Genomic DNA, 19,770 nt, shown 5'->3' on the forward strand with positions numbered 1-19,770 from the left:
CATAATTAAGATATAAATTTGAACAATCTAGGAATACCTTCCTCACATGCATAAACCTTAATTTACACTGTCAAGTTTTTATATGAAAGGTATTAGAAGTAGTTAACAACTTTGTTTCATTGGCAGTCACTTGTCCTTCTTTGAAAGATGCTCAGCTTAGAGAGAGAACAGAGTTCTCTCAGTTCCTTATTTATCCACCCCACCTTCAATATCTCCAATGGAAGGGATCAGGATGGTAAAGAGCAAACAAACAAACTCAAGTAAGTCTAGAATCTCATTTATCCATCTCCTGAAGAGCACAAAAAAGGGAAAATATTATGAAAAAGATGCCCCTATTAACTTTACATTGAAAAACAAATCACTCTATAAAGCCTAAGCAAAAGCCATCATCTCTGTTACATGTTGAATAAACCATTGAAGACATAGTTCAAGTTTTTAAGAAAACTTTAGTTTTTCTAGTTTGCAGACTCTCTCAAAAGTGTTGCACATAGATTTAAACCTTGAAGTTTAGATAAAGCAGCTTGAAATTAAAGCAACGTGGGAAACAACATTTGGAATGAGAGAATATTCTTAACAATTTAAGATAAATTCCAAGAATATTCAAGCAAGCTTCACCATCTTCAAACACAAACAAAAATCCTGGAAATACACCTGCAGGTACTTGTGAAAAGTGAAGACGCTTTAAAAACCAAGGGAGAAACCAGTATTAATCCACTTAACTGTTATTTTCTTTAGCATAAACCATGTGCCATGTATATTACAGCAGCCCTCCTTAAAAGTTTTTTAAAATGTTTGTTCACAGCACTGGGCTTTAAGTCTAAACATTTTGGTTTCTAAAGTTGTATCTCAGGCCTGCTTAGAGTCTTACACGCTTCTCAAATAAAGACTCCAACTATTTGTTCTCATACTCAGTATGTTTGTCTGCTTCCCCTAAACACAGGCAGCAGTTTCTCTTTTCATTTTATTACTGTTTTGAAAGCAACCATTTTCACTCATCTGCAAATGATTCCCTTTCTTTTCACCAGCCTTGATGTTTATCAGTGGGACCGGTATCATTTTTCAATGACTCTGGTGGGCAAGTAGAAGATTTCCTGGTAAATAAGACGTGGCCCAGGGTAGGCAAACCTTTGCACATGTGAGTAGACAAAATTGAGGGTCAAGAGGGCACCTCCTTGCATGAATAGCTCCTTTATCATTAAAGCTGATGTTTCACAACCAGGATGGAGCAATAAAGAGTAAAAGTAAGGAACTGGAGGAGAGGGAAATGACCAAATCACCTTATATTTGGCTCAGTCTTCCAAACTCCCTCCTAACAGCAGGGTAGATAAAAGTGTCATCGCTGGATCCCTGCTTTGCTGCCCATCCTAAAGAGTCCCAGGACTTAGGGCCACTGAAACAAGTGGCAATGACAAGCCACAGAATTGTATCAACAGACAAAGGTGTTACACTACTTTTAAGATCCTACAATGAAGATAAATACGATATAGTGACATTAATACTAACAATTTTAATTTCTGCACACATTCCAAAGAGTTATGAGACATTTCTCTTCCAAAGTAATTGTACATAGAGATGGGAGATTACACAGCTCCTTGTGTCAATACACAGTTGTGGTTGAGGGTCTTTGGAGGCTTAAATAATGTGAATAATGTGGCATCTCAGCCACATTTATATCTGAGCAATCAGCTCTACCCAGAAGAACATGGACAAGCAGAAACCAGCCTATACACTGCCCAGGGTCGGTTACCTTTAAAATCAGGGTCCACATAACGTTACTCTGAGAAGTGTTTAAGTACTTTACCTCTTACAGTTATGATAAATAGTATGGTACTTTCAACAATCAAAAGCAAATGGATTCTTCACACAAGAGACTCCTAAAAGTTGCTTTTAAGCAAGTTCATTTTTAGGCATTTCTCAGGATGGAGGGAAAAGGCTTTCTTTTTAGCATATCCTACAATACTTAGCTTGTAAATTTTTGCAAGTGTGTTAAACACATTTCAATAAACATTTATTGTGGTGTATTTCTACTGTAATACATTGTGAAATTTTTATTACAGAATATAAACTTTAGACAGTATTTGACTAAATACAGCCTACTTAATAATCAGTCAAACTCTTGGTACAGAGGTGCTGGTCTGTACGTGAGCTGAGAATCTGTGCTGATAACCTATTTGTCTTTTTAAGTGCTCAAGATCAACGCTACAGATCTGGCTTTGTAGCCATTCCACACAGTTTCCATTGCACTTACAGCTAGCATTAGGCTCAAAGAACACACGAGCTAACCTGGGTGGGGAACAAGGGCAGCAGAGAGACCGGTCTCTGAATAAGTCAGTCCTTGTCACCTTTCAGGCTGCTTCTGGAAACAAAATTGGCATTGTTAGTCCAACTTGAACATTTCTTGGCATCTTTCATTTTACCAACATCCATTTAAAATCCTACAGCTGGTGATATTTGCTGAAGAACTTTATCCAGTATGTTTTAAATGGGGGTCTTAAATAGAACATCAGAGAAGTAACAGCAAAGTCACAAGAGTATCAGTGGGGACCAACATCAGAGTGAAATAAAAGGCTTCAAGATGAAATTACCTATTAAAAAAGAGACAACAGCAGAAAAATTAGTTAAACCACGCAAAATCCCAAGCACAAGTTTAGGGAGTCTTTGGAAGAAGCTAGAAGAGGAGGCTCAGAGGAACAAGATAGCAGTGGGGATGAGGATGAGTGGGGAGGTGTTAAAAGCCCATTTTTCAAATCAACATGTTCTGGTTGTGAATAGAGAATAAATTTGGAGGTTTAATAATAGAAGAGGATGATCAGGTTTTGTGAAAGAGATGCAAGCAATGTTTTAAAGATTCGGCAGAACCCAAGAGAAGCAGCAGTGAGTGGCTGAGAAAGGACAACTACAAAGACTATTTCTGATATTCTTTACAGCTTATTTAGGACAGAATCCTGATGTCCTTACATGATTCCCCCCTCCCCCGCAATCAGTTAGCTTCAGCTAGGTTAGATTTCACCCTACCATTGTCCTCTGGCAAATATGACACACTCCCCTCTTTACCATCACTTCTTATATAGAACTTGAATATGAACAGGCACAAAACTACAACTCTAAAAGACAGCAGGCAGTAAAGTTTGCAGTTACCAATAACTATGAAATAAAGGCATTTACATTTGAGCAAACCTGAATTTAGGATGACAACAGAATATCTATGTGGGATCATCAGACTAACAAGACTAGACATGGAAAGTAGGATAGGATTGGAAGAAGTGCAGAGGGAAACCTCAAACCATGTATGATATTATCAGCAGGAGCTAATGCATTGGAGAGGAAAGGCCCTCCACACTTTTTCATTATCATTTGTATTTTAAGAAAAAAAAAAACAAAACCAAAAGACCCCCAACTTGCTACCACTTCAGGATTCATTGTGATACTCATAAAGGGAAAAAACAACAAAACATAAAACACTGTTAATGATTCCCTCATACCAACATAATTTTCATAATAAATTAAGGCAGAATGTAGATCCTGCATTATGTCTGCAGCAAGTTAAGTGTGCCAGGCACATCTCAATCCAAACAATGCTTTTTTCCCTGAGGACATTAAAACAGGTTTGGGATATAACCTAGAGTAAGATTTCATTAAGACTCCAAAACAGCAAAAACCTACTCCAAACACATAACATGTCTTTCATTTTCCAGCATCTCCTTATAGTTTCAAGCCTCTATCCACCTGTTCCACAAAATACCACGGACACTTAGCAGGGCACTAAGACGGGAACAATAAGGTCATTGCCACCAGAACGCTCTGCTATCTGAAGCAGACAGAAGGAAGCCACCAACCGAAGAAAGAGAACTTTAACCACAAACTTTTAGGATAAAGAATCTATACTCTTCCAAGCTTGCATAGTATCGATTACACCAAGAAAACTAATGAGCCACTTCGCCATTCTTCTGTATTTGAGCATTTTAATCGACTTTTAGTGAATTTGAAAATAAAATAATTTTATTAAAAATCCAAACATAATGAACAGAAAATATTACTCGGTATAAACATTTCTGAAATAAAAGTCCCAAATGGCTCACTCTCACCACTGGAGCCCCACACATCTGGGCAGTCTGTGTTTCATCGTTCACTACTGCTTATCACGACATTTTAACAGATTCCACATCCATAAGAAGGCAGTAAGTTTATATAGCTCTCGGATTTAATACACGCTATCGATTAAGAATTAGGTTTGAAGAGCATTCTGCCGGATGAGCGAGACAGGACCATTATCAACTCCTTATGGCTTGGGAAAAAGTCAGTCTCCTAGAGTATAACAGCGCAGGAGTTGCGAGCATCCCTCCGTGCGAGCCGGGCACCCTTTCCTCCCGTTACCCCGACTGACCCGCGGGACCCCCAGGCACCTCTCCAGCATTTAGTACGGGAAGAAATTAAAAAAGCGAAAGGGAAGAAAATCAGACCAAACACAAGAGGATCGAGACGCTTGGCTTCACCTTCCCTTCCTCTTAACACAACACCCATTGAGGCAGAAGGAGCCACCGTGGGTGTTAAACAAGAGTCGCATTCACGGGCGCCGGGTTGAGCAGCGGGCGGGAGCACGCTCCGGGCGGCACCTCTGGGCCGGCCCGCTGAAAATCAACCCCCAGCTCCTTCAGGACTCAGAGGGAAAGAGCAAGCTCTGTCATTAAGTAGTTAGGAACGATTAAGAGGTTTCCCTACGCTCCCGCTCCAGGGACAGGTTTTCGGCACCGGGCTTTGTGAAGGCATAGACACGGTTGAGCTGTGCCGGGTCCCGGCTGCTTCCTCAGCCCGCTCGCCCACGGGCGCGGGGTTTTCCGCTCCAGGGCGCCCGCCAGCACCTGCTGCTGCTGCTGCCTCCGGCACCCCCGGCCCTAACCCCGGTTCCCGCCCCGGCGGCGCCCGCTGTACCTACCTGCAGGATCCTGTCCAGACCCTCTTGGCCCAGGCAAGGGAACTGCTTGAGCAGCTCCGTCTTCTGCCGCTTGTAGTTGTCGGTAGCCGAGCGCCAGTGGGGCTCCTCCAGCACCTCGAAGATCGCCGCCCCAATGGACAGGTAGAAGATGATGGCCGAGGTCAACAAGGGGCCCCTGTCCACCATGGTGCTGGCGGCGGGCAAGGAGGGCGGGCGGGCGGAGTGCGGCGGGTGGGCGAGCCGGAGCGTGTGCCCCGCGCTGCGGCCGTGGGTGCCCAAAGCCGCCCTGTCCTTCCCCTGACACCTCTTCCTACCCCGGCCGTCTGCCGTGCTTCCACTCCCGACTTCTGCCGCGTTCCCTTAGAGTCTTCCACACTCCCCTTCCACACTCCCCTCCCACTCTCTCCTCCTCCCTCCACTCCCCCCGGGCTGTCTCCTTCTCCTAGTTTTCTCCTCCCTCCAGAATAGCGATTTGAATCTGGGGCTCTCCCGCTTCCTCTCTTACCCCCGCCCGCGCATGCGGCGCTGCCGCCGGGGAGCGGCCGCCGGGGCGCGGCGGGACCCGGCCCGCGGCCCGGCCGGGGGCGGGCGATCCGCGCGGCGCAGGAGGGAGGCGGTGGGCTCCGGCCATCGCCATCGCCAGCCCCCGAGGGGCCGCCTGGGGGAAGGGGAGCGGGGCCGCGACCTCCGTTTTTCCCGCCCTGCCTGCCGGGAGCCGGTGTGGGGCCGGGAGGGCAGCCCGGCCCCGGCCTCTTCTCCCTCAGCGCGCTTGGTCCCTGCGCCCGCAGCTGTCCGTGCGTCTCTCTCTGTCTTTTCCCCAGAGTCAGGGTAAGAAGGAGTAACGTCGCTCAGTTTTATTTTACTTGTTCCCTCATGCCGGCAGGTTCAGCGGAATTTCTCGTTTTCGACGCCGGGAGGCTGTGAAATGAGACCTGTGGCTTTCCTGGATGTGTGGAAGCATGAGGGGAAGCTGAGCAGGAGCTTTGAGGAGAAAAGATGTTCGTCGGCAGATTTCACCCTTCCTGAGACGACCACACGTGGGCATTACAGTTCACTAGGAGCAGAAACTGCATCTCCATTTCTTACATGCCTTTGGTACCCTCAATAAATATCGCTATGTCCCTGTCTGTGTGTTTGGGAGGGAGGGGAAACACTGGGTAGTGATTTTCCATAAGATGCTCAAAATATCTTCCAAGCTGAAGCTCTCTTGAAGCTCATCCTGTTTGTGAAACCCTCTTCTGGGGCCACTTACAGCCACGCACAAGCCCTTGCCCTTCTGTGTTCGAATTTAAATGGGTCAGGGAGAGATACAGTGATGTGTTAACACACTGGCAAAGTGCTTCTGGTGTGGACTTACAAACATCATTTTTGTGAGGGTAACTTGTTCTGCTTCTCCTTCAGCCCCCACAACAGGAAGTAAACACTCAAGAAGTAGAGTAGTTCATGCCAACTGCATCAACACTAAGAGATTTGGGGTGTATAGGTACTCAGTTGGAGTACAGAAATCAAAAGGCTGAGATAAACCTGTGCAGATATAGTTGAAATGGGAAGTGGGGGAATGGATGAGAATGGGAAAGACAAAGGAGAGAGGTAGAAAATATGCAAGAGAGTATAACAGAACAAAAAGGAGAGTATAAGGCAGAGGAACATGCACTGGTTAGAGATACCTATATAAAACAATCAGGCACAATGTATACTCATGTGATATTGCCCCCAAAAAATCACATGGTCCTTAAGCAGTCCTTTCACTAATGTATATAGTGGTCAATAAAAATACATCTGCAAGAAGTTCCTAGCAGCCTAAAAGCAGGACTGGAGAAACTACGAAATCCACAAGCACATCAAGTGATCAGTCTTTGCATGGGATTTTCCAGTTGTTTAAAGGAAGCATTAAAAAGAAAAAAAGATTTTCCAGTTGTTTAAAGGAAGCATTAAAAAGAAAAAAAGATTTTCAAACTGCAGTAGTTAAAAAAAATAATTTATATGTATTAGAGGGAATAGCAGGAAAAAACATCAATAAACATTTTTTAAATGTCATAAATTATGCTAATTTTTTTATTAAGGGAAAAATGGGGGATGCTTCATGAAGTTGAAAGGCTGTAATTTCCTTTTAATTAAAAGGAAAAGAATTTCAAGATGCACAATTACCACATGAAAATTATTCCCAGGTGTTATCACTTGGCCCAAGACCTTTGCAAAACTTGAAAAGCCATTGGCCACAAATGAATAATGTGAGCATCTATCATTGTCTCACTCGCCGATTTTAAAAAATTGTATGTAAGTACTTATGGCAAGTGACTGAAAGAATTGAAGAGCTTTCAGTAGGCAAATTATGATATAATTTTCCTTTTGGTGCTCTTGCACCTTGTTCTGAGTCACCTGTAAGTGGTTAGGTTACTCCGACAGCCGCAGCAGTACATTACAGCAATGCTGTGCTTGTGTGTTCCTGACCCTGAACATCTGTGCTTCGTAACTGGAAGGTATTTGATTAAATTTTGAAACTGTACTCTTCTCCATCTGTCTTTAAGTCTCTAAAGGCCCATTTATACATTGAAACAATATCTTAAAGGCACAAGGAATGACACGAATGACCCTGAACCCACTGCAGTTGCAGAGCGCAGACAAGAGCAAAAACAATTTCAGGCATTTTACAGAAAGTTTGTTTGTGATTTTGATTCAACATTTCTACTTTCCACTCTAAACTCCCAATCACTGATTGCATAATTAGTACTCCCAGTAACTGAGTCAGTCCATATTTAAAAACAAACAAGCCTGTAAATCACATACCGTTTTTCCCTGTGTTGAAATGCTATTGCACTTGTTAGACTGTCTCCTTGTGTTTCTCTGGGTTTAAAAGAGGTGAGCCTGGTAAGGAGCAACATCCAGAAGAATAGTTTATTCCCTGAGGAACCATAACCGGCTACTCTTGCAAGTAGAGGTGATCCACTGAGTACCAACAAACTTCAGGCACTTAGATATTTCACTTTGATTCCATTGTCTTTTGCAGAACAAATTACAAGTTACACTTTCATGTTGCTGGCCAAGTAGTGTGGCAAGAAGGAATGTTTTGTGTAGCTGGCCTCTCTTTGCACCTCCTGATCTAAAATGCTTGTCCTGACCTCAGAAAAGATCCTATATCCTTTTATTCATGGCCCTTTTCTCCTCTTTGTTTCCCTTGGATTAAACAGTACCCCTATTGTCAACCCACAGCACCTGCCACATAGGCCCCACAGCTTTTCATGCTAGCTAAGTTAATCAAAAGGCTGGGGTTATTCACTCACAGGCTTTTAAATCTCATTAAAAATCAAGGGAGAAACAGCAGAAAGCACTGTGGTGAGCAATACCACACATATCAATCATTTGTATTATTTGCATAGGACATTATTTCAGGCTGTCCAGTCCAAAAGGAAATCTCTTTCATCCAAGCTGTATGTCTAAGACACATTTGCTGTACAGATGTTTCCTAGGGCAGCCTGGAATGAATGAATAAATGTCAGAAAATGTTTTAGATGGAGCAAGTAAAAGACATTATTTGGGTAAAAGAAACCTGTCATGTAGTGGCAAAGACTGCATGTTATACCGGGTATGAACTATGGGCCTCTCTTCAAGCCTCTGCCATTTTTCACTTAGAAGCCTATTTTTGGCTGGTTGATGACTGTTCTCAATGCCTGTCAACTCTGCATCTTTAATTTATTTTTTAACTGTTGAAATTTAGACACCTCCAACGTTTCCTTCAAGTATTATGCATCAAGCCATGGGTGGTTTAACTAAGTTGAGGGGTGCCCTGTCGTGACTATTGTGAGCAGTTTTGCTTCTTTGATGCAGTCCAGTGCACACAGAGAGGGTAAGGGTGGTTTGCAGATGATGCAGAATTTTATATGAGGCATTTGTGGAAAGTTCAAAAATTCTCCATGGGATTGTTCATACCTTTTGGCTTAAGTATTTACAAAAGCACATTTTATCCTCTGAATGTACAGTAACACATAGTAAATCATAATAAAAACCTTTACCAAAACAACCTGCATACCACTGCAGCAGACTTCTTTACCCATGGGCAGATAATGAGTGAACAAACACCACATGACAGATGTTAGTCATGCCGCTTAATGAATAACTGGTGATGAGTACAATACCTGTGTGGAATGGCTGTAATATGTTCAAAGAAAAGTATGCATTTGGATCATCTGTTTTTCACTGAGGTACCTGCCGTGCTCGAGAGAAATGTCTTCATCAGGAAGAAGCCTCGGTATCAGGAAGAAGCCTAGGTATTTCAGCTGTTTTTCTGCATCTGTTTCTTTGACTGCCTTGTTCCTCAGCCATCCATAGCAGTCACTAAACATTTTTCCTTCAAAATATTTTAAAAAGAAATACTCTGGCCTTCTCTTTCTGTTCCATCATGACCTCACTGGTAGTGCCAGAAGCTTTATGGCAGTCCTTCATGCTGACATTCATGTCAGTGATCCAAGCATTTCAGAATACAGCTCTACAAAAAAAGACAGACTTGTACAATGTCAGTCCTGGGCTGGCTTTTACCACCATGATACCCGGAGGACATTACTCTTCTAGATAATATGCTCAAGGATAGCTGAGCACCATGGTAACAGTCACTGAATATGCAACAATCTGTTATTTTGTTAAATAAAACATCACTGTCAAGTCTTATTTTTGGGTTATTAAGAAGGAATTAAATTTTATTTGTGTGTAGTAATATGGATGAATGTTTGCCTACCGTCCTGAGACTTGTTTCTCAAACCAGTTTATTTTAACTCTTATCAGTCTGGTGTCATGCAGTGCATGCAGTGCATACCTTCCCCAGTGTTACTGCCTGAATGTGGCAGTGCTGGATTACAGGGGGGAATTCAAGGAGCTGTTGGCCTCCCCCGTCTCGCAGCTGGGTTGCACAGCTGTGTGTCTGTGTGCCAGGTTGTGCAATGAAGGGCCCTGTATGTGACTGAGCAGCTCCCAAATCCAAACTGGGCTCCCTTCCATGCACGGTGTGTAGCACTCACGTTTTGTTAGTCAACATGTCAGAAGAGCTGTTCCCACCTAACTCTTCCCTTTATAGAAAAAAAGTCTGCACATTAATTTTGGCAGTGGGAAAGCAGACGGAAGGTTCAAGGCTTTTTTGTTTCTCCTCTTGGGTGAATAGAGCCTCGTGGATAACAAATGAAGACAGCTATACATTGAAAAAACATTGAAAAGGATCATATTTTTATCATCTGTTCTCCAGTTCCAAACCCTGCAGCAACAGCTTGTGAGGTTAGATTGGGTCTTATCTAGGGAAAGAAAAGATTGAGTAAGTAAGTGAAAGAGCTGGCTCCATACAGTTAAAGGAATACGGATTTTTAAGATTTTTGTTTTCTGTGGACACGAGTTGCTTTTGTGCTCGGTGTCCTGGAATGAAAGAAGGATCATGGCCCATGCAGTCTCTAGGCATGAGCCTCTGCCTTAAGTGTTTAAAGGGATTTTGGAAGAAGACAAGAGCTCCTGGCATAGTCAGTCTCCACAGCCCCTTACCCTGTCACATGGTTCTTTGTGATCTCTCCTCCGTCCCATGTGGTATTGGGAAAGAAAACAGCAAAGGCTGAGCACTAACTCCCACAGCTGTCCTGGAAGGGAAGGGCTTGCAAAGCTGTTAGTGGCTTTTAACTTCAGCTTTGTACCCTCCTAGACCGTCATCAGGAGATGTGTTTACAGACTTTGGAGGAACTTGGATTTCAGTGTTACTGCCTTCCAGTGGTGCCTCCCACATGCCAAAATTCAGTGTAAAAGTAGCAAGGAAGTCTAGGTGACTTGCAGATATGACTCTTGGGAGGTAACTTGGCACAAAGGTGACTGGGTTAGAGCATCAGAAAAACGTTCACCTGGTCTGGTGCTTCGGTCAACAACAGGAGTGCTGTCATTGCTCTAAGCATAGAAGCTGCCTGCAAGTCCTAACTTCCAGGCCTCATGGTGAGCACCATGCTCATGGATCTCAGTGACTTCGTAGGGATGTGTGTGCATGGTCACAGCCAAGTGCAAGATCACCCATGACTGAGGTGGAAAAGCAAGTTGGATGCTGGATGTTTTCCTCTTGTTGTGTAGCATCTCAGCAGTGCTCTGTTCATTCTGTCTCACAACTGGAGCACAGTCCAGGGAAACTGAAGAAGCAGCGAGTGAATAGAAGCAGACTCAAATTGTCCATGTTGCTGATCTCCTTTGGGAGCTCATGGGGAAGTCCTGGTAACTCAGGTCAGACTCACAATGGTGCCAACAATGAGGTTTGGGGGAGGCCTGGCAACAAGCAGGGTTGAGGGAGGGCACAGAGTGTAAGAATACACAACTCATAACTACACTTGTGCATCTGCAAAAATCACTGAAGCAGCTGGGAGAGAGACAATATGAGGAAGGGAATACTGACCCCATCAAGATAAAAGGCTGTGGTGCTTTCTAAGGGCATCCAAACTGAGGTGGACATCCCAAGCTTTTTGTTCATTCAAGAGGACCATCTGAGGCTGAACATCCCCAGGGAATACTGCATTGCCAACATGGGTTATAGAAACTAATGGTTAGCAGCCTGTTAGAGGTTTCACAACTCATTTCCTTTGAATATTAGTTATTTCTTTTGCCAAAGAGAGGCGAAAAAGGGGAGGAGGAGGAAATAAAAACTAAATGGGCTAGTTCATTTATTTTATAAGATCAAGTCAATAAGCAGATGGGTGAACTCTGCAAATGGCATTGCTTCAGTCAAGACAGAAATTTCAGTGCTTTCCCCGCATGTGTTTTTTTGCAAGATTTCTTTGGAACAAGGAAGTGTATGCAAATAATGGAACCAATCTGCAAATGCTCATTCAGCTGAGCAGCCATGAACTCTCACTGACTGTGGGTACTTATAACAATAAAGACTCCAGGCTGGGGAGCCTGCTTCATATTCTACCCTTGCTTCACTGCTCCCCACTCTTATCCCCTAACTTTTGCAATTCAGTGGCAATCAGAGTTAATAAAGGTGTGTCTGTGATCCTACAAAGCAATTTGCATCATCATCTTTTGTGATGAAATTTTCACAGGGGAAGGAGGAGCAGCAGCATTTTGTCCAAGTAAAGGTTGCCCTGGCAATATACCAAGAAGCCTGAAGCCCTTAATTTTCCTAAGAGAGATTTGATTACCGCAGCCCATATCTGAGTGCAGAAATGTGTCCTGCAGAAACTACACTCCCCCACCCCTTCACTCCCCCTTTTCCAAGATAAGTCTAAAAGTAGTCTGGAACTTACAATCTTGCATTGCTGCTGCTGTGTCACAACCACATGGACAAGCTTGGGCTGTCTCACTGAAATTATTGTACTAGGTCTACAACAGATCACAGATCTGCTTCTGCCCTACCAAAACCATCATTTTCCATAGCTGGGTTGAAGAAACTGCTGCTTTCACTAGAGAGAAGTGGCCAGAACCTGTCAGTTGACATTAACTGTGTTGTATGTTTTTTCAGTGTGTATCTGTTATAAACAAATGACAATGCAACTTCCATTTTGTCTAAAGGAACTGATAATCGACACAGAGCTATTAAAACATGCATATAAGTAATGTCTAAGCCAGATAAATAAATGAGCTGTTGGAGAAGTCTTTCTTCTGCTGTGCTGCCTAGTGCAAATACAGCAGCCTTGCTTAATAAAGGAGGCCTCATTTAGTTCTGGGCTTGTCTCAACACTAGTCTTTTACAAGCATTTTGGACAAGATCATTAATCCTGCATGTATCAACTGAAGACATGCCTCCCAATTTCCTTCTAATGCTGCGAAAAGCCCTAGTTACACAATTATACCTTGACTAACAAATATCTATTCTCGGCAGTGGGAAGTATGTTGTTTTTTTTTGCAGCTATCAGAGTGTACAAATGCCTTGTATGACATTTAGAGAGATTAAATTCCTTTGCCTCTGTTTATACCTGGACTGTTTGTAGGGCAGGCTGCTTGGAAAACATGGGAAGATTACAATTGGAATATCTATTATCATGATAATGTTGTGGAAATCTGCCAGCTGTTAGCAGAGCAGTGTGAGAAGGACATTGCTGGGGTTCATAGGTAAAGAAGAGAGGGGATTTTGATATCTGTCATTAGTACAGAACAATGGTAGAAGCTGCAAGACACAGTGGGGAGGCTGCTATTGCCACTGGAAGAAAGGGTGGGATGGAGCCTACAGGAAGTGTTGTACAGGCTGGCTGCCATGGGAGGCCTTTGCTGGCCTTATTGTGGGCAGCAGGGCCACACTGATACTCCAGCCACACATAATCCAGCTATCATTTTTATTTTCCAGAAAAAAGTTGGCTTTCCTGTCTGGGGTGACTAAACTAAAGTGTTTTTTCTCCATTTAACCTTGATGCAAAGTCCTCTGTTTTTGAACAGAGATTGCAAGTTTTAAGATGCAATTCAAATCTGAACCTTTCCTTATGGTCCCCACTGTGTGGAGCATTCCTCTGAGTCTGGCAGTTTTCCATGTTAGAAATCTAATATAGTTTACATTGATCGTGGTTTAGACATAAAGCTTGAATTTGGTCCTCTGTGGATAGAAGAATTGAATATCTTCAAACAGTGGTGCAGAGAGAGAAAAAAGGGAAAAAGGCCTTGAATAATATAAAATATGGGATCTAGCACTGCTAAGGAGGCAGATCAAATAATCTTGTGGTCTTTTCATAGGTGTCTTTTGCAGTTAGCATAGGCTTTCCAGGACAATTGAGCACCCGCTTCAGGACCAGGGAGCAAGGGTAGGGAAGAGCTCACAGGAGCATCTTGGCAGCTTGCCAATGCACACACAAGCACTACGCACCTTTCAGTCAGCCCCTGCAGTGAATTATGTTTTCAGTTGTACTTTGCAGAGTGAATAGCAAATAACTTCAGACTGTAACACTGTCCAATCTGTTCCCCCATATGCACTCGTTTTCCAAAGAATACACTGTACTGTGCAGTAATGAGTGTGTTCAAATAACAATGGAAAAAATTACTCTGATATTCTCCTGAACTGATTTCAAAGCTGCATATCCAGTTCTCTGCCTTTTTTGGTTAGTCTCTTTACACCATTTATGCCTGCTTTTAAACAGACTGAGTAGAAGAAGAGATTCTGGCACACCTGATCCGACTTTAAAATTCAGCTCCACAGAAAGGCAGCTAATACACAGCCATAGCTCCCAGTACATTTTTATTTCTTAAAACTATGCTAATTCCATGTTGGTAAGGTAGGTAAAAGTGATTGTAGGCGGTTACACATGAACTGGAATGCATGGCACAAAAAAGATGAATCTTTCTGTAACACTAAGTACTGTCTCACATAAGGGAGACAATATGTCAGAACTCACAAATCCTCTTTTAGGCACTTGTAAAAAGCCGCTGAAACCAACATGGGCCACCTGTGACATGCAAAGCCCAGAGCTGAAACAGCCACATTCTCAAAGCTGAGTTATGAAGTCCTCCATAATGGAAAGTCCTCCAAATTTGAAAGATTTATTGTTCTTCTGGGGGCAGTTTTAGGCACATCACTTATTCCCATTGAGCTCTGGCAGTTTCTCATATCCTGGTTTTTCTCATGGTATCTTCTCTGTGGCTAGTCCTGCAGCCAGCTTGCCTTCTAGCTGGGTAAGCTGCCTCTGCTGTGATACCAACACTAGCTGGGCCAAACGGGAAGACAATTGAATCAGATACATATATAGGAAAACAATAGTAATACAACAATACAGATTTACTAGAATTGGAATGTTCTTTGTTCCTTGTACTGACTTTCTCCCTGAAAGATTGTGCACAGCACAATACTAAGTGAATTTCAGCCCTGTGTACAGAGCCAGCACATGGTTTCTACAACACCTGGCTTCTACTTAATGCTCAGGTTGGCTCTAAGTGAGAAATAACTTTTGTTACACTTCTGCACACATAGGCAAGTTTTGATTAAAGACAATGAAAGATTACATTTGGAAAAGTGAGGGTATTTTTTTTTTCTTCTTCTCATTCTGGAAAAGACCACCAAGCCCTTCTGTCTACTGAACTATAAAGATAAAGGTTGCAAGTAATGTGGGGGAAAGAGAAAGGTTTTATACCACCACTTTGTCCTGTTTGAGTGATCCATCTCTATATGTTGTTCATGCTTGGACAGTGCAGTTTCTATTCAGAAATATTCCTGTTTTGAGTGTCTGCCTCGTGCAGTGATGGTTAATAGAGCATTGTGTCACAGATGGTGCCTGGCACAGGGCATTGCTGTGCTGTGAAAGAGCTCAGCTGAGCACAGGGGCTGTGAGGACATGGGTGAAGGCTCCCAAGTGCACTTGCTGAACCAAATACATTGCTTAAAAAATAGTGTTATTGGAATGAGACAAGTAAAAAGAAACAAGCCTTTTGGAAATTGGAATTGGAAAAGAGACAGCCCAATTATTCTTTCAGACATTCAATTTATATAGGAGATGGACAGAAGCCCTCCATACCTCTAAAATCCTCCAACTCTTGCAGACAGACAGGTCTCCTTTTAACCATTGTCCCAGATGTATTTCAGCTGCAATACAAAACAAGTCTGGCTCAACCCTTTGCAGACCTCTGGACTGTCAAAAGCCTGGAACAGCGAGACTCTCGAGTGATTGCACCACGTGAGAGGGGAGGAGGTCAGAGGGAATCATCACTTGAGAATGCATGCCCACATCTCAGCTCCTAATCCTGCTCTGACACTGGGCATGTCGGAGCATGCACGGAGGAGATGCACAGGGCATGCCCCTGCTGGCAGGTGCGTGCTGCCTAACAAATGAATGCTGGCCCCTGCAGGTTCTCCTCCACCTGCTCCAGCCCCGGGCAGGAGAGCTTCCTCTCCACAGCCACAGTGCTGGCAACGGCTCCTGCCTTGGGGATTAGCTACTGGCAGGGATGGGCACAGGAGGATGGTGCTACTGCAGGGATGGGCACAGGAGGAGGATGGTGCTACTGCAGGGATAGGCACAGCAGGATGGTGCTACTGCAGGGATGGGCACAGCAGAATGGTGCTACTGCAGGGATAGGCACAGGAGGAGGATGGTGCTACTGCAGGGATGGGCACAGGAGGATGGTGCTACTGCAGGGATGGCACAGCAGGATGGTGCTACTGCAGGGATAGGCACAGCAGAATGGTGCTACTGCAGGGATGGGCACAGCAGAATGGTGCTACTGCAGGGATAGGCACAGGAGGAGGATGGTGCTACTGCAGGGATGGGCACAGGAGGATGGTGCTACTGCAGGGATGGCACAGCAGGATGGTGCTACTGCAGGGATAGGCACAGCAGAATGGTGCTACTGCAGGGATGGGTGCAGGAGGATGGTGCTACTGCAGGGATGGGCGCAGGAGGATGGTGCTACTGCAGGTATGGCACAGGAGGCGGATGGTGCTACTGCAGGGATGGCACAGCAGGATGGTGCTACTGCAGGGATGGGTGCAGGAGGATGGTGCTACTGCAGGGATGGGCGCAGCAGGATGGTGCTACTGCAGGGATGGGCACAGCAGGATGGTGCTACTGCAGGGATGGGCGCAGGAGGATGGTGCTACTGCAGGGATGGGCACAGGAGGAGGATGGTGCTACTGCAGGGATAGGCACAGGAGGAGGATGGTGCTACTGCAGGGATGGCACAGGAGGATGGTGCTACTGCAGGGATGGGTGCAGGAGGATGGTGCTACTGCAGGGATGGGTGCAGGAGGATGCTGCTGGAAGTGGGAGAGTGGCAGCAGAGGGAATCTCACTCAAACTGCCTTAGCCTCAGCAGGACTTCTCTTGGCATTACCAAAGGATCATGGCATTGCCTTTACAACTGCAGAAATACTGACCAAGGCTGACTTTTCAAATTAGAACAGAGAAATTTCATCCAGTGAACTATGTATTTCTTGGGTATTATTTGACTTGCCAAATGGTTGTAACCTGTCAGCCTTCAGTTTCTTCCTACCAGATCAGGTCAAGGCCTAAAAATACTGTGTCTTGTATCTTATTGCTGAAAGATTGGTTTGTGCATGCTTGATTAGAGAGGTTATGTTAAGAGAATCTCTTGTATAGAGCTCCTTGTAGCTTCCTCACAAAGCAAATGTGTCCTTTCCCCTAGAAAAACATTGAAATTATCAAGGGATTGGCGTATGTTAAGGAACAACAACAAAAAAAATTACAGCAAGAAGGTCAGAGAATATACAAGTTCTTTGGGTTCCTGTGTTTTGCAGCCAAAGTTCTGAAAAGCACTTCTGTTCAAGGACAGAAACTGTGGCTCTCTGTACTCTCAGAGGGTGTCAGCAATTGCAGAAGTGTGGAAGAGGAGAGGAAGTCTCCTGGCGCCAGCTGAAGGAAGGAGGAGCAGTGGCATGAAGAGTGCCCCTTCAACCAGCAAGAAAAAGAGGAACCACCAGTTCTGTCTCTAAACCACCAGATCTCTTTTCTGTGCTAGCAGGATGCTCCTCCCAGCCCCTGCTTCAATTTTAAATTGTCTGTCAGAGAAACAAATGCAAATACCCCAGGTGAGAACTAATTTGTATCACCGAAAATGAATGGAACCCATGGAGTCAGAAAAAAAAAATTCTAAAATGGGCTGAGTTTCATTGCATTCACTTCTCTTTGAATTTGCTGAAGTTCAGATACATTCAGAACTGGAGTTTTAGAGCAGACCCATCTCTGTTGTCCACTCACTTATCCTCTGTTGTTGTGGTTGTTTATTACCAAACAGTGTGTGCAAGATATCACTCTAGGTGAAAATGTAGAAAAATTAGTTCAGCTCAAAAATGCACTCAAAGAAGCTCTTTGAATTAATGTAATAATAGAATACGGTGAATATTTCTTTTACCTAATAGTCTCCAAATAATTTTAAAGTATTATTTAGCACTAGCTACAGCTCTCAGTTGTGGGAATGTGTTTTCACAGGCAGCTGTGATATGGTCATGTGATTTACCCCGATTCACAAAATTTAAAAACCAAGAGTACACACAAGGAGGCAAGGATAGGGCAGCAAGAAAAGCGCCAGGGAATCAATCCAGATTGGAATGAAAGTTTTGCCTCCTATTCCTGCTGGAATATATTCTCTGTCATAATTATTCTCACTAATCTATCTGACCTACAGAATGTTAAGTTACACACTGTATGATTCTACGCAATGTTATTTTTGACATTTTTTACTTACTTCCTTTTTGACCACTTACCAGGTTTCCTCAGAGAGGGATGATAAAGTCCACCCTCAGAGAAGCCCAAACTGTATTATTGTACTCCTGGGACAGTTTTTAAACCCAGCTGCTCCTCAAACATTAGAATGAGCTGTATCTGCCAGGCCATCCCTTTTAATTTTCTCAAGCATTGGATATTTGTGCAGTGCTTTACCTGCATGTAATTGCAATGTCACAATTGAAATAGACCTAAAAAGATAGCTTTATAATATGACTCTGTGTTGTTACTCAAGCGAGGTTGCTTCAGTTTCTGGCTTGTCACAAGAACCAGCCATATAGAAAATGTATGGGCCTTTTCACGTGACAGAAAATTAATACTGGGAACTTTGTAACTGAGAAGATGTTGGGAGATGTGCTCCCATTAAAGTCTCTGACTAACAAACCAGGGAAATGATGGCAGATCACTGGTTACTGTGAGAAAGATGCTCTGGCAGTTTCCCCACCCAGTAAAGGCTGGGTCTAAATGTTTGTTGTCAGTTGCTAGAGAGCCTGTAACTTGACATAACCGGGCGCTGATGTCAGGGATTCAGGACTAATACTGAGCTAAGATCTTGTCAGCATTTATAGGTAACCTTTTTATTACAGATAGATGGCACAAAACAAACTTAAGTCAATGTTTACCTTTATTGTTAAAAGCAAGGAGGAAGGAAGAGAACAGTTGGCTTCAGGAGGGCTTGATAGCCAAAGACTAGTGTCCTTGTAAATCTGATAAATAACAGACAGTCCAAATTTTTGTAAGAGCTCCAAGGTTTCCTGTAGGATTCCTTTAGATAAGAATTTGAAGAGTGCTGGTTACTTCCAGAGGTACGTTCCTCTCTCAAGGTCCAGCATATGGGGAGAAACAACTTTAAAACAGAAAGAAGGAACATATGGGGAGAAGCAGCTTTAGAAAAACCCTGAAAACCCAATAAACCAACTAGGACTTCTTTGCATAGAGATGGACTGTCCACACTCTCTTAGAAGAAGCCCACAGTCAGTGGATGTGTAAAGCAAGAGGAACAATTAGATAAGACAGTGGTGAGCAGAAACACAAAATGCAATGAAACTGAAAACCAAACAAGCCCTGCCATATGTAATCTCCTGAATCAGGGTCATGCCCTAAGCACACAATACTGTCTGAAAGTAGAGTATGTTGTATTTAAGTACCTAAATACAGTCTTAGTGCACACCTGTAAAATATTTTCCAGATCCAGCATAATATCTTTTTATGTACAATATGTTCCTTTAATAAGGAAGAGATGGCAATCCTGAACTTGCAGTCAAAAGTGAGGTGCTTTTCTTAAAGAAGGTTCCTGGAACTATCTCGGCTCAGGTTCAAAGGCTGCTTAAATGTTTAAGCTCAAACTAATCAAATTAAGTGTGTTCTCGACAGATTATGTTCCCTCTTTCATAGGTCTCCCCTGAGGGATATTAGTCATAAACTCAGCAGAACGCCTACACTGCATCCACGCAATTTGAGGTAGATGTTAAAATAATCCCCCACCTGAGCACACACGTCTGGTAACTGTTCAACCAGTTATGCAATTTGCATGTCTAAATCAATTTAGCATTCACAGATGGATTCCTATGTGTATTATAGACAGTTAAGAGTGGAATCTGAAAACTTTTCTACAGTATTTATTTCCCCTAATGGGATTTTATCACATCAAATTATAAATCTGTATGTTGAGATATA

The 19,770-nt window shown here is 43.4% G+C and overlaps 1 protein-coding gene and 1 long non-coding RNA gene across 2 annotated transcripts in view; one reads left to right on the plus strand and one right to left on the minus strand.

Annotated features, from left to right (window-relative positions):
* Positions 1-5,277, minus strand: part of KCNK5 (potassium two pore domain channel subfamily K member 5) — a 34,588-nt gene extending 29,311 nt beyond the window's left edge. Inside the window, exon 1 of the mRNA XM_064708905.1 lies at positions 4,934-5,277. Coding sequence (XP_064564975.1) covers positions 4,934-5,119 — 186 coding nt within the window. The 5' untranslated portion in view covers positions 5,120-5,277. The remainder of the gene's footprint in view (positions 1-4,933) is intronic.
* A 213-nt stretch (positions 5,278-5,490) lies between these two features.
* On the plus strand, positions 5,491-6,058 carry LOC135444963 (uncharacterized). Its single transcript, XR_010439385.1, has 2 exons — positions 5,491-5,727; positions 5,817-6,058. It is a non-coding gene; the product is annotated as an uncharacterized LOC135444963 (long non-coding RNA).
* The last annotated feature ends 13,712 nt before the right edge of the window (positions 6,059-19,770 follow it).

The sequence above is a fragment of the Zonotrichia leucophrys genome, chromosome 3 (assembly GCF_028769735.1).
Source record: "Zonotrichia leucophrys gambelii isolate GWCS_2022_RI chromosome 3, RI_Zleu_2.0, whole genome shotgun sequence".
Classification (NCBI taxonomy): Eukaryota; Metazoa; Chordata; class Aves; order Passeriformes; family Passerellidae; genus Zonotrichia; species Zonotrichia leucophrys.